The sequence below is a fragment of the Furipterus horrens genome, unplaced genomic scaffold, assembly GCF_987537825.1.
Source record: "Furipterus horrens unplaced genomic scaffold, mFurHor1.1.pri manual_scaffold_6, whole genome shotgun sequence".
Lineage (NCBI taxonomy): Eukaryota > Metazoa > Chordata > Mammalia > Chiroptera > Furipteridae > Furipterus > Furipterus horrens.
Window position 1 is genome coordinate 14,617,483 of NW_028327176.1, and position 15,758 is coordinate 14,633,240.

The 15,758-nt window shown below is 42.2% G+C and overlaps 1 protein-coding gene across 2 annotated transcripts in view; it reads right to left on the reverse strand.

Moving 5' to 3' along the window:
• Positions 1 to 15,758, reverse strand: part of CLIP4 (CAP-Gly domain containing linker protein family member 4) — a 53,036-nt gene that overhangs the window by 19,844 nt on the left and 17,434 nt on the right. For both annotated transcript variants that reach the window (XM_090280986.1, XM_090280987.1), the window contains exons 7-9: positions 14,918 to 15,154; positions 10,816 to 10,951; positions 6,004 to 6,141 (exon numbers count right to left, since the gene is read on the reverse strand). In XM_090280986.1, the coding sequence (XP_090137112.1) occupies positions 6,004 to 6,141; positions 10,816 to 10,951; positions 14,918 to 15,154 (511 nt within the window). The remainder of the gene's footprint in view (positions 1 to 6,003; positions 6,142 to 10,815; positions 10,952 to 14,917; positions 15,155 to 15,758) is intronic.

Below are 15,758 nucleotides of genomic sequence, written 5' to 3' on the forward strand. Positions count from 1 at the left end.
ACGGCCTGCATCCATTCTTTTGACATGGCCGAGCCACCTGAGGCGTCTCTCACTAAGAACTGCATGCAAACTGCTCATGTTGGCTCGCTTCAGCACCTCGGTGTTGGGAACCTTATCCTGCCAGGCGACATGCAGGACGCGTCGCAGGCACCTCATGTGGAAGCTGTTGAGTTTCCTTTCGTGCCTTGCGTAGGTGGTCCACGTCTCGCTGCCATAGAGGAGAGTGCTGAGTACGCAGGCTTGGTAGATGCACAGTCTGGTTTTCTCAGTGAGGCTGGAATTGTTCCACACTCGCCGGTTCAGTTTGGCCATAACTGTGGCTGCCCTGGCGATTCTCCGGTTGACCTCCAAGTCAACTGACAGAGAGCTCAAGATGGTGGACCCGAGGTAAGTGAAGTCGTTGACAACCTCCAGGGTGTATTCGTCGATGGTGATGCATGGGGGAGTCCCCGTGCCTTGAGCCATAACGTTCGTCTTCGTCAGGCTGATGGCTAGTCCGAATTCCTTGCATGCGTGGGAAAGGCAAGTGACTAGCTGCTGGAGTCCCTCTTCGGAGTGTGATGTCAAGGCTGCGTCGGCGGCGAAGAGCATCTCACGGATGAGCACCTCTTTGACTTTGGTCTTGGCTCGTAGACGGGCCAGGTTGTAGAGCTTGCCATCGGATCTGGTGTGAATGAAGACACCCTCGCTGCAGTCCTTAAAGGCGTATTGGAGGAGCATGGAGAAGAAGATTCCGAACAGCGTAGGCGCGAGGACGCAGCCCTGCTTTACTCCGCTGCTGACTGGGAAGGCCTCAGAGGTTGCGCCGTTGTAGGACACCGTGCTGTGCATGTTGTCGTGAAAGGACATGACCACAGCAAGCAGATGTGGTGGACAGCCAATCTTCCGTAGCAAGCTGAAGAGTCCGCTTCGACTGACCAGATCAAACGCCTTCGTGAGGTCGATAAAGGCGAGGTAGAGTGGTTTATGCTGCTCATGACACTTCTCCTGCAGCTGGCGTAGGGAGAAGATCATGTCCACTGTTGATCAGCCAGCTCTGAAGCCACACTGGGACTCTGGGTAGACACGGGAAGCAAGGGTCTGCAGGCGGGCAAGAGCGACCCGGGTGAATACTTTGCCGACGACGCTGAGGAGAGAGATGCCCCGGTAGTTGTTGCAGTCGCTGCGGTCTCCTTTGTTCTTGTACATGGTGATAATGTTGGCGTCTCTCATATCCTGGGGGATGTAACCCTCCTTCCAGCAGAGACGGAGTAGATGGTGGAGTGGCTGTAGCAGGACTGGTTTCCCGCTCTTTAGGATTTCTGGAGGGATTCCGTCGCTTCCTGGTGCTTTCCCGCAAGCGAGGCGGTCGATGGCTTTGCTGAGCTCTGCCGCAGTAGGTGGGGTGTCTAGCTCCTCCATGACTGGTAGGTCTGGGATGGCGTTAAGAGCAGTGTCTGTTACGGTGTTCCTCGTCGCGTACAGCTCAAGGTAGTGCTCGGTCCACCGCCGCATTTGCTGTTCCTGGTCAGTGATGACCTCACCTGTCTTGGACTTAAGGGGTGCGATCTTGGAGGGGATTGGGCCTGTTGCCTTCTTGATACCCTCATACATTCCTCGTGCGTTGCCTATATCGGCGGCTTCCTGGATGGTTCTGCACAGGTTTAGCCAATAGGTGTTGGCACAGTGGCGGGCGGTCTTCTGGACTTTGTTCCTGGCAGCCCGTAGAGCTTGAAGTGTACTGGGAGTGGGCGTGGCCTTGTAAGCCAGTAGGGCCTTCCTCTTAGCCTCGATCACGGGTTCCATTTCTTCCCAGTGAGCCTCGTACCAGTCAGCGTTCTTCCGCTCTTTCTTCCCGTAAGCAATAATGGCGGAGTTGTATATGGCGTCGCGGAGACGTGGCCAATTGGATTCGATAATGTCATCTGCCGCCACTCCCTCGCCGAGTGCATCTTCCATCCTGTTGATGAATTGCTGGGTCTTAACTGGGTTGCTGGCACAACTGGTGTTGATGCGTGGGCGACCCTTCATCTTGGAGTGGTGCAACCTCTTCGGCATTATGCGCACCTTGCTTACCACGAGGGCATGGTCCGTGTCGCAGTCTGCACTGTGGTAGCTGCGGGTGAGGAGGGTGCTGCCAATATCCGTTCTTCTGGTGATGACGAGGTCAAGCTGGTGCCAGTGGTGGGAGTGGGGGTGCCTCCATGACACCTGGTGGATCTCTTTGCACTTGAAGAATGTGTTTGTCACGCACAGGCCGTGGTGACACGAAAGCTCAAGCAGTCGCTGACCATTCTCATTGATCTTTCCTCTCCCAAAGTTTCCGAGGCAGGTGGGCCAGGCCATGTGGTCGGCTCCTACTCTTGCGTTGAAGTCTCCAAGGAGATAAAGAGCGTTACTTCTGGGGATCTTGGATAACGCTTCGTCCAGTGCATGGTAGAACTGTTCTTTCTCTTCAGTGGTGGCGCAGAGGGTTGGGGCATACGTGCTAAGAATGCTGACTGGGCCGAAAGTTGTTGACAATCAGAGGGTAAGTAATCTCTCTGTGCCTCCTGTGGGTGGCTCTGTGGAGTTAACAAACGTGTTCTTCACAGCGAACCCAACACCGTGCTGTCTTGGTTGGTCCGGAGACTTCCCTTGCCAGTAGAAGGTGTAGTTGGTTTCTCTGATAGTTCCGTTGTCGGCCAACCGGGTCTCCTGTAGAGCCGCAATGTCGATGTTTAGTCGTGCCAGTTCCCTGTCGATGACGGCAGTTTTCCTGGCACCATTGATCCACGGAAGGTCTGCAGTAAGTCCGGGACACATGGTCCTGATGTTCCAGCTAGCGAGGCGAAAAGCTGGAGGCTTCTTTCTTGTTTTTTGCTTGGAATTGCCTGGTGCGAGTGTTTTGTGGCCCACTTTTCAAGAGACGCCTCTCTGATCCCCACGCACCCAGTGGGGCAGGTGAGCCATGGCGAGACGGCACCTAATTGGCTGGGGGCTGCCCAGCTTGAGGCGGGCGGTAGCTGTCCAGTGAGGTGCGATGACCTCTCCCACCGTCAGAGGAGACCCCTGGCGCTCGTTTCCTTCGCCAATCGGATGAGCTTATAACCGGTAACTGTCTCCTCCCGTGTTAAGTCGACATCTTGCGATGACGCTGGAGTGTCCTCTCCAGTGAAGCTACAAAGCCTGGGCAGGGTGATATGGAGGGCCAGCTGTTGCCCATGCAGCAGACCCCCCCTCTCTTCGCAGCTGAAGGGTCCAAGGGGAAAGACAGAGTCAATACAGCTTGGCTTCAGGTGCGCCGCAGGAGTTGCCGGTGTTGACTACAACGTCAAACCGCCTTAGGGACTCCGGCTCCGGATTTTCTGTCGGGGTTTACTCCCTTAGCCTTTCCCCTGAGGAGGTATGCTGCAAGGCAGCGGAGGTTTTTTGGAATCAGAGTTTTCCTTCTCTGATGTGCCCTGACTGGAAGATCGAACCAGCGACACTTAGCTCGCAGGCCGACGCTCAATCCACTGAGCCAAACCAGCCAGGGGGTGGAACCCCTCACTCCCGAGATATCCCTCCCATATTTTTATCCATGACACGCGGGTGTGGGACCAGCCATTCTGCATCTCCACCCCTCCTACCCATCTTGATGGTTGTGGTTTCTTTAATTCGGTAGTTGTCAGACTTCCATTCAACTTGATTTCTGACAGTTCTGGCTGATGGTTGTTCCATATTTTAGTTGTAATTCTGATGTGGTTGTGCGAAGAGGCAGCTGCATCTGCCTACATTGCCCTCTTGGCCAGATCTCAGAGCGTTGGTTATTATATGTTATGTAAATCCTTTATCTGATAAATATCTCTATCATCTCAGGACTGGCATCTTTTGATTGTCTTTTCCCTGAGAGATGTTGAGATTTTCCTGGTTATTCATTTTTGAGCAATTTTGGATTGCATCCTATAGATTATGAATACTGTATAGGGCTCTGGGTCTTGTTTAAATGCTATGGAGAATGTTGTTTTGTTTTTTGTCTTGTTTTGTTTTGCGGTAGCGGGCAGTTGACCCAGTTAGGTTCAGGGTGGAAGTTCCCACCCACCTTCTGTGACTGTGGGTCCAATGTCAGTTCGGTGGCCAAAGCCTTTTTGGGGACCCATCTCATGTGTCGTGCTACCCAGCACCCATCTGGGGCCTGCCTGGGCACACCCGTGCACACCCAACTTGGAAGTAAGCCCAAGACTTCACACCCAACATGCTGAGGTCACTTTCTTGAGCTTCCACCCCTCCACGGTCTCCCCGACAGTTGCCTCTCCCAGGGCACGCCCCTTCCTGGGATTCTGGGTGCAATGTGCAGGCTTTAATTTCCCTGCTCTGTCCTACAACCTCCTGAGACTGATTCTGCCTTGGGGCCAAGTAGTGAGAAAAAAGAAGACAATCTAATGGGGGTTCCACGCATGTTGTGGGGACCACAGTTTCTCCAGTCAGAGACAAAGTTTCTGCTCCTTTGAGGTGGAGCCTGTCCATCCGCTGCTGCTGATGATGCAGCTGCAGACGCACCTCACGGGGCTGCCTAGGGGCGGGAGAGGAAACCAAAGGGGGAGAAAGTACTCCAGAAAGCAAGCAAGGATTTCCTCCACTTTCTGTCTAGTAGGGGGCTCCTTTCCCACTCTCAGACCAGAAATAGAGGGCTTCTCTGTGAGCTTTCTTTCCCCATGTGCTATGAACTTCAGGGTTTCTGCTTAAAGGATCCCATTTACAACGACTTCAAAAAGTATGATATACCTAGGAATAGACAGAACAAAAGAGGTAGATAATATCCATAGAGAACGTTATAAAATTTTGTTAAGATATTTTCAGAAGACCTAACTTAATACATAGCCCAAGCTCATAATTAAAAGACTGAATGTTGTAAAGATGTCCATTCTTGCCACCCTGATTTAAAGTTTAAATGCAACACCCATGAAAACTTCAATGAAAGTATTTTAAAAGAAACGTGCCAGCTTATCCTATAATTTATACAGAAGTGTGACTGATAAGGGCTCAAACATTGATAAATAAGACATTGTTCAAGTTGGGAGGCTTTCCTCTACTGATATCAGGAAGCATTTTTTTAAAACTATAGTAATTAGGAAGCGCAGTATTGACAAAGAGTTATTCAAATAGCCCAATGGGACAGATTAGAAAAGCCAACCAAATTCCTGGACAAAATCCTTGAATCACAGTAGAAAGCCTTCCTGCACCAAGTGTTAATGAGGTAACAAGAAGGCACCGAGCCCCTATTCTGTGCTGTGTGCTACAGTGCGTACCAAAATACAAAACATTCTCGTCGTCAGATTTCAGATTTTGCAGAGAGAATGAAAGATCTGCCCAAGTGAAGTAGTCAGAGGACAAAACCCAGGGTAACAGACAACAATGAGGTGGTACAGGTCAAAGTGTGGACGGAGTCAGGCGATGAGGAGATCCAAGTGATCGGGGTCCTCGGAGACATTTCCCTGGAGAAACAGGATCTGAAAAAGGAGCTAAAGAACGGCGAGACCCTCAAAAGGCACAAAGCAAACGACTGCTCTCGGGGACTAGCAGGAGGAAGCCGTCAGTGGGGAGTGAGAACAACGCACAGGAGACAGGCGCCGACAAAACCTCCGCTCGGCCTCAGAGGCGGGAAGGCTCCGCCAAGCAGCCCAAGAACTCTGCCTGCCAGTTTCAAGAGTCAGGACATTTTCTTATTTAAAAACTCAATGAAGTTTTTGAATACGTGATAAACATAAAGCTAGTTGTATAAAGATTCATTAGAGGTGCACAATCTATCTGTGAGGTTAGATTCAGGGGGTAATAAGGGCATGAGATAGTAGGGAAGAAAAGGAACAACTCTGAAATACTCTTGGCAGGAATTAAAATCATGAACTATGATTGAGAACTGAAACTACGTTAAGATGCAGGTTTTATGAGATTCAGGGTTAGGTAGCAAAAAAGGTGGGAAGGAATCTGAATATAAGGCATAAGGCATTCCACGAGTAAAATGAAAATGCTGAAGAAGATATTTAACTTCCTGGTTTGACCTACCAGTACTGACTTTTGGCGTTACATGGGCTACATCAGTTTTCTGGGACCTGGTGAGAGGAACAGCTTTCGTGGAAGGAGCATGGGCGGCATTCTTCCTTCGATTTGCTTTACTTATCTTTGAAAGAGGTGCAAAAATACCTGAGGGAGAAGGTAGAATTTTAGTGTTAAGCAATTAAAAGCATTTCAAATAAAGGGCCCAAGGCAAGGACTTAGTAATATAAACCTTTAAGTTCCTTTTCAGTGCCTGCTAGGTGTCCTGGAGTGAGATACAGAAAGTCTCAAAGAGCTGGCAATCTAATTGTCAAGACTAACAACACCACACAATAATTTAAGAATCACATACAAGACACATAATCAGATATTAAGCGAAATACAGGGAAAAGAGAACTGAGTAAAGGTTAACAGTTTTCCATTAGAATTATTTCTGACTAAGCTATTGACAAATTCTCTCTCACATCACTTTACACGTCCTTTCAGACTTATATTTTTCCCATATTAAAGCTTCTTATGTTCATGTTTTATCTTTCTTCAAGCTATACAGCTTTAGAAGAGAAAATTCAGTATTACTCATCTCTGCCTTCCCCCACCATACTGAATTACAGTGCCTTACAATATAAAGATATAAAAAAGTCCTTTGAGTATAAAATGCAATGTTCCCTAAATGCCTAGCCCTCAGCTCCCGATGATCAGAAACAGAGCAGTGTGTGCTGGGGAAGGGAGGCGCACGCAAGGCACGGAAAGGGGGTGCCTACTTGCAGTGGCTGGGAGCACAGAATTCCATTTAAAAGGGAGTTTATCCAAGCAAAAAAAAAATCCAGTATCAATAAGTATGTATAGATGTTACAGACAGTGGATATGAACTATAAATACCAAAATTATCTGGCTAAGACAGTTTTTAAAAGAAAATTAAGTCCTAATATGTATATTACACTCTTACAATGAGTGTTTATAATCTAAAAGAGACATCATGAGTAAAATGTGATATTATATACCCTCAGTATTATAAACAACTTGTTTTAAAATAGGATTGTAGAAATGCTCAAGACTACAAAAAGTGAGTGCTTTGTTAATAGCTAACAAGAATAACAAGTGCCAACTATGATACTTTTCTGTTGATCTCGAAGCTCTTTCCTCCCCTGGATTCTACAATACCTTAACCTGACTTTCCTACCTCTTTGGTTTATCCGCAATGTTCTCTCTTCTGTCTCCTGCCTATCTGATCTTCCTTGACTTCCTATTCTTTGCCAAACACACACACATGCACACGCACAACCTTGATAATGATTACATCCAGTGTTGCCAAGAATTGGAAAAAATTATTTTATACACTGGGTATATAAATTTGTACAATCTCACGGAAAGATAAAAACTCCGAGCAAATCCACTTGATGGCATTATTTATAAGGAAATACTTACACTTAGAGGTGTGCCCAAATGTTACAATGTTACATTTGTGTATTATAAAGAGATGATAGATTCCAAGAGCCAAAACAATTTCTAGTTTACTAATACTATGACCCATTTTTGAAAATTAATCATGAAAAAAAACTTAAAAATAGGAAGAAGAGTCTATATACCTGAATATCTCACCATTGCAATACTATTTATAAGTAGGAAAAACAATTTTTGGCAATAGAATGAATGAACTATATTGATGAACTACAATATCACCATTCATAAGCAAAAAAATAAAAATTATGTAGAAATATAAAAATATGAAAAGTAAATCAAGAATACAAAATTAATTAAAATTTTATTACATTATGATTAGATCTATAAAAAGGACTAGAAAATTGGAAACTAAAATATAATTATGAGAGCAGACTATGAATTATTTTTCAAATTTCTATCAATAACAATAATGTGCAATTAATTCTTTACTCTAAAAAAATTACGTGATTTTTCTTTCAGTCTTACTAAAAAAATTCCATGTGATGCAGTATGTTTATTTTAATAAAATAATTAAATATTTACTTCTTTGGCTTTAAAAGATTTCTTTTATATGTAAAATCTCATCTATATAATTCTTATTCTTTTTTATTTATTTATTTTTTTTTGGTCTTTTAAATTTTGTAATTCCATTATTTTATTTCTTATTTTTTAATTTTTAATTTATTTATTGTTTTTCTATCACAGTTGTCCCACTTTTTTTTTTTTTTAATTAACCAAATCATTTGGGAGAACCAAAACTAAACTTAAAGCAATGACTGGATACCATCAAAACTCAAAATGGGCAGTGTGTGAGCTAATCTTCCTACTTAGTAACGCATACTAATCAAAGTATTGATGGGATTTTTTTCAGATCTTGACATAAAATTGTATGGCTTAAGTAAAAATAAACACATAAAGAAGAATTATTTTTAAAAAGAAGGGTAATACATTTCCAGAGAAACACAGCCCATTTGTTGAACTACAGTTCCTCCCTAACGCCACTAAAACATATGTATTTAACATGTGTGTTTAACTCCAATTTCTCCCAAATGTCACTAAAATATTAGTAAGGGACATCAGGGGTGTAAATTCTAAATAAAAAAGAAAATGACAAAAAGAAGAAAAAATACTAAAAGTGTCCAAAGGAGCTCCCGAAGAGTAGGGGGAAAGGTCAGGAACAGAAGACAGACAGAAAGACTCTGAAACTTCTAAACAGCAGCCCTGGAAGCTCAAGTGGGCAGGAGTGGGAGAGCCATGACCTGCCCCAACGCGCAGGCCTATTTTTGTAAAGCTGCGCTGGAGCACAGCCAAGCCCGTTTGTTCACATGTTGTGTCTGGCTGCGTCTTCACCACAGCAGGAGAGCGGAGTAGCTGCAACATGAGATTATGCCCGACGAAGCCTAAAATACTCACTGTGTGGCCCTTCACCAAAGAGGTTTGCCAAACTACATTAGACAATAAAGTATCGCCTGCAAAAATACTGAGAGAATATAAATTCCAACCTAACATTCCTTATGTTACCAAACTATCATATGAAGTGTGAGGGTAGTAATAAACATTGTTTTAGAATAAAACATCTCAAAAAATCTATCTCCCATGCGTCCTTCGTCAAAGATACTGAAGAATATGTTCCATCAAAACAAAAAAGGAAACAAACAAACAAAAGAAACTGTCTTAGAATAGTGTGAGTACAAAGTCTTTCTCTTCATAGTACAAAGTCAAAAGATGGGAAACATCTAAAATTGGGAAAATCGAGAAAGCTTCATATAAATATATGATTTACAAATGTGAATATCAAAAAATACAGCTAATAGAGTTGGAAAGTTCTTGTCTCTGAAGAGCAGGCCTTGGGGTCAGGGAAGGGCAAGCCACAAAGGGTTTAGTTGTTATTACAATAAAAACCTTTCAATAACAATTTGACTTATTAAACTAGGTACATGTATTCACCTTGGTAATTATTAAAAAGCATAAAGCAGTATTACCAATATTAGAATTTATCATAAAATGTTCTTGATTGCCCAACCTTAGAAACAACTGAGATATCCCCCAGTAGGTGAAAGGGTAAACTGGGGTACACACAGACAATGGAATATTACTCAGCGGTAAACAGATATGAGGGATCAAGCCACGAGAAGACATGGAAGACATGAGTAAATACATATTACTAAGTGCAAGAAGCCAAAGTGAAAAGGCTTCCTACATACTGTATAAGTCCAATGATGTGGTCTTCTGGAAAAGGCAGAACTACTGCAACAGTAAAAAGCTCAGTAGTTGCCAGGGATTGAGGGAGAAGAGAATTAAGAAAAATTCAAGGAAATGGAGACATAAAAATCACAATATTTAAAGATTTGGGGAAATTATATTGGCTGTCAAGTAAAAATGCAGAATATATAGCTATATATATTCCAAATCTTGTGAAAAAGTTAAACAGAAAAAATATACAGACAATTTTTTCTTCCTCCTCCTTTTTTATGTTTTTCAACTCTTATGAGAATTTTTATAAACAAAAATATTAATAATAGGCCAAATAAACGAGGATCCACTTAAGTGTATGACAAAAGGAGCTGCTCGTTTTGACAAATGTATAGCAGCTAGCAAATAGCTAATATTTTTTGAGTGCTTACAGGGAATCAAGCACTAATCTAGCTGCTTTATATATTTATCAATACATTTAATCCTTACATGAATTCTTTGGGTACTGTAATCCACATTTTATAGAAGATAAATTGAGGCACAAGAAAAGAAAAAAGGTCACATATCTGGTGAGTAAAGAAGCTGACTCACCCCCAAGCACTCAGACCCCAAAGCCCATGCTCTTCAGCAATGCACCATATTGCCTTCCCGTGGAGCTATGAGATGAAACACTGAATGCTCTAGAAGAATATCTAATGACAAGGAAAAATATTCACAACATAGTATGTGACAAACTGAAATCAATGTGTCAAGGTGTTTTGTGTGTGTGTGTGCGTGTGTGTGCGTGTGAGAGAGAGAGAGAGAGAGAGAGAGAGAGAGAGCATGGATTTAATTGAACAATCATTTGTCAGAAAGAGAATCATCCCAGCTCAGGAGTACAGAAATAAAGTTGGTTTCACTTGCTTTTCCAATTTTTCAAGCTACAACCTCCAGAGTGCTCTGTTTCTTTGATAATAAAGCCCTCTGCACAGTCACGATACAACCACAGGCAGGATTTTAGGGGGGTCTAGAGAGCTAGGCGCTCTCCTGCTGAGACAGGGTCTCCTGGCCGCTGTACTGCTCACAGCAAGAAAATGCAGCCCTTCTTTTATTACGTAAGTGACCAGGGGGAGAGTTTTAGGTTAAAACAATGAAAGAGTAAACACGTGATTACTTTAACTTAATTAAGTTAGATAAGCTCGTCCTTACCATATTTGGGGGCACATTTAAAGTACTGGACTTTCCCAACACTCCCATTGTTTTTTCCTTCTGGTTCATCCAACTCAATGCCAGCCCACTGCCCGCTTGCAAATTCAGTTGTTCCACAAAATCTTAACGTTCCAACCTAAAGAAAATATAAATCAGAATAACTTTTGAGTATTACTAGTAGCTCTAAGTGTCCTACTCTTGCAGCTTTACCACAGAATTTAAAAAAGAAACAAAAAAACATTCTCTTACAGTAGACTTCAGAACAAGGAAATTAACCAGGGATAAAAGAGACGTTAAATAATGATAAATGAGCTAATTCACCAAGAAGACACAAGAGACCTAAATCTGTATGCACCTAATGACTGAGCTTCAAAACATACTAAGTAAAAATTGACAGAACTGAAAAGAGAAATAGACAAATCCACAAGTATAGTTGGAGACTACAGCACACCTCTCAATAATCAACAGGCCAAGTAGGCAGGAAATCTGTAAGAATAAAACAAAGAACCAAAAAACAAGCAAACTTGATGTAACTGACATGTATAAAAATCTCCACCCAAAACAGCAGGATAAAAATGTAAAAGAACAGAAATCATATAAAATATGTTCTTAGACCAGAAATCACTAACAGAAAGAAATATGGAAAATCTTCAAATATTTGGAGATTAAACAACATACTTCTAAATTACCTGTGGTACAAGAGAACATCACAGGGAAATCAGAAAATACTTTAACTTGAATGAAAATGATTGCACAGTCTATCAAAACATATGGGATACAAAACCAAAAGCGGTGCTAGAAGGGGAATTTATAGTATTAAAATGCTTGTATTAGGCAAGGTCTCAAATCAATGATACCAACTCCCACCTTAAGAAACTAGAAACCGAAGACCTAAAGCAAGCAAAAGGAGGGAAATAATACAGGTACATAATTAAGAACAAAAAAACAATAGAGAAAAATCAATGAAACAAAAAGCTGGTTCTCTGGAAGAACAAATAAGATTAATAAACTTCCAAGGGGGGATAAAAAGACAACACAAACTACACACATCTCAAGTGAAAGAGAGACATTACTGCTACATTTCCTAAGTCATTTAAAGACTAGTAAGAAAATACTATGAATAATTCTATGCCTATAAATTTGGCAAATGAGGTGAAATGTTCCAATTCCTCAAAAGATACAAATTGTGAAAGCTCATACCTATATTGAATTTGTAGTTTAAAAATCTTAGAAAGAGGACTTACTGGTGCATTCTACCAAAGAATTTAAGGAAAAATAGTATCAGTTCTATATAAACTCTTCTGGGATATGAAAATAGAGGGAACAATTCCCAGCTCATTTTATGAAGCTAGCATTACCTTGATACCAAAACCAATCAAAGACATTATAACAACAGTGTAAGCCAATATTTCTCATGAACACAGACACAAGAATCCTCAACAGAATAGTAGCAAATTAATGCCAGTGATATACGGAAAGGAGAATACATCATGACTAAGTGAGGTTTATCGTGAGAATGACAGGTTAGTTCCACATTTCAGTATTAATATAACCCATCATAGCCACAGACTAAAAGGTGAAGGGAACCTTTTTCTCTTGACACGTGCAAAAAAAAAAAAAAAGCATGTAGCAAATTTCAACATCCTTTCAGAATGATATTAATTTTAAAAAAGCTCTCAGCAAACTAGGAATAGATGGCAATTTCCTCAACTTAATAAAAGACAGATCTATACAAAATCTGCAGCTAACAATTATCATACTTAATAATGAAAGACAGTGTTTTCCCCATAAAACTGGGAAGAGGGCAAGGATGTTGGCTTTTACCATTTCTATTCATCCTAGGCAATGAAATAGGTGATAAAAATTAAAGGTATACAGATTGCAAAGATGTAAAACTATCTCTATTAAAAGACAGCATGATTGTTTATACAGGCTATCTCAAAAAATCCACAAAAATGTAGGCCCATAGAACTAACAAATTTAGCAAGGTTATAAGATACATGGTCAATAAATGAAAATTAATTGTATTTCTATATGCTAGCAATGACCAACTGGAAAATGAAATCTCAAAACCACCACCATTTACAATAGCACCAAAGATCATGAAGGGCTTAGGTATAAATCTAACAAAGTATGTGCAATATCTATATGCTTAAAACTACAAAACTGATGAAATAAACCAAAGGCCTATTAAATATAATGTATTCATGATTAAAAGACTCAGCATTTCTAAGATGTCAATTCTCCTCAACCTGATCTGTGTTTAACACAGCTCCATTCAAAATCCCAGTAGGAATTTTATAAGTTTTTAAGCTGATTCTAAAATATCCATGGAAAGGCAAAGGAACTAAAAAAAAGAAAAAGAAAAAAAATGAAGGTCTAAAAATACCTGATGGCAAGAATTACTATAAAGCTACAGCAATCATGACAGAGTGTATTGAAGAAAGGATAACTATTAGATTAATGGATCAAAATTGAATCCAGAAATATACCCACACATACACGGTCAACTGACACAGAAGCAAAGGTAATTCAAGAGAGAAAGAACAATCTTTTCAAAAAATGGTGCTGTTTGGGAGAATGAGGGGCAGTGGTAAGGTTTATTGAAGCTGGAGTAAACACAAAGGACTGTCCCCAAGTGTCCAGTGTCTAAAAAAAAAAAAAAAAAAAATGGTGTTGGAACAAATGGATGGATGGATGGAAGGAAAAAGAGAAAAGTGGGTGAGGGGAGAAGGAAAGAAGGAGGGAGAGGAGGAGGCAGGGAGGGAGGGACCTCTACCTACACCTAGTACTTTATATAAAAATTAACTCAAAATTAAACATAAAACTAAATGTAAAACCTAAAATTATAAACTCCTAGAAGAAAACATAGTAAGTCCTTAGATATACTAAACACTTAATCGATGAAAGAAAAAGTTGGTATTTAAAATTTGAATTTAAAATTTCTGTTCTTTGAAAGACACTCCTCAGAGAATAAAAAGCCAAGCAATAGACTGAAAGAAAATAAAAACATAACAAAACTGGAACAAGATGATAAAGTTAAACCCAGCTGACTGGTATATGCATGTCCATTATATGCTTCTAATTTTTAATTAAATTATCCAAAATAAAAAGTAAAATAAAACAAGAGAATAACTCTTCTAAAAGTGCATTCTCAGGCACTGGACAGGAATACTAAAGAAGCTGAATATTAATCCTAAATTTAAAAAATGCTCTGCATTTGTAATTTCCTGACACTTGGTCCCACCGAGAGGACGATGAAAAACTAACAAATGTCCTATAAATGTATCCTTTCGGAAGTTGGTAAATGTCATTCTCAGCATAATTGCAGCTTACCATCCTTCCTGAGGCAATTTTCTCAGTCAAGCAAACTTCCAAATTTCAGCGTTTTCTGAGAAACAGTCATCTCCCTCCCCCGAAGCCTACCCAAATGTTCAGCTGTAACTACACTGGAAAGTTCAATTTCCAACAGGAATTCCCTGTTCCATTCTCCACAGCCCCAAAATCCTAAAAAACAGAACAAAACACCCATCCCAGATGAGGGATCAAGAGAAAAGAGAATGGCAGTAAGTGAATGCCATGAGGAAACTGAGGCTTTGGAGCGTCTTCAATGGGGTGGCCGGGGGTGGGGTCCTTTTTCCACATACATTTTTATTATTGGGTTAAAATTATATCTAAGATTTCACTGTTTGTGGGGGTCTCAAAGCCAGACGCCCCTGAATGGCGAGGGCCACCTTGCTCATTTGCGTGACCTAGTTGTGGGAGAAACACCACAGAGGAGGGCGGGGGGGGGGGAGGGGGGCAAGGAAACACTCCAGGCTTGACCACGCCCCTCAGTTCACTCAACAGCCCTACATAGTCCACTCATTTCCCATCCAAACAAAGGTGTCTTCATTATAAAGTTCAAATAGTTTATATTCTTCAACCACACTTTATGGTAAATGTGAATTTTTGTTTCAAATTTTCAATTAAGTATCTCTCTACTTACATATTGAACTTCTGTTAAAGACTCAAAACTGACCACACTGAATGCACCGTCGGCACACAGGCTACGAACAGTGACCTTGGACGCAGCTTGAAACACTGTCGTTACTCACGATACCTTCTGTCCTGCAATAACAACACGGTCCCCCAACTTCAGGCCAGCTGACGCAAGCACTGCCTTGCTGGTGACAGGGTCGTAATTTGGAAGCAGGGGCTTGGAGACATCACAGGACAGAGGCACCGCATCTAACAGCATCTGCTTGATTTCTTTGGCGGTGGCCGCGGCGTCGGCCATTTCCAAGGGCATTTCCACTGGGTCTGGAACCACATCAGCAGGCATCTCTCCTCTGTCGTTCTGCAAATACAGAGAGAGCTTTACTTCATACCTACTGGGAGCTCTACAGCCATATAAATAATTTCTTCTTTAAACAGCTGGCATCTACTACAGGCCAGGCACAAGTGCTGAAGTTACCACGTGGGGAAAACAAAAGCGCTGCCTGCCCTCCAGGAGCACGTTCTAGTGGGAGGGACAGACTATAATCAGCCAAGCAAGTAAAATACATGGTGTATTAACGGTAAATGTGGCAGCGCGGGGACAGGGAACAGAGAACCCAAGCACAGAGGCGGCTGTTCGTGCAGAGCGGTCCAGAAAGGCCTCGCTGCGAAGACGGACTGACGCAGAGGCCCACAGCCACGCGGGTAGCATGCAGGCTGGCTGGGAGGGAAAAGCCTTCCAAGCTCTGGGAACAGCAAGTGCCAAGGCCGTGGGTCACAGCCTGCCTGGCTGCACCGGTTTAGGAAAGGCATGTTTGGAGACCGAAGTCACAGGACTGACTGGCTTCCCAACCCCAGACCTGAGACCCTCTCCGCTACTCCACACTGCCACCTCGGCTCAGTGACCGCGGCCCCTCCTGAACACTCAGGGAGTGACTCAGATTTCAGGAATAGAAGCGACATGT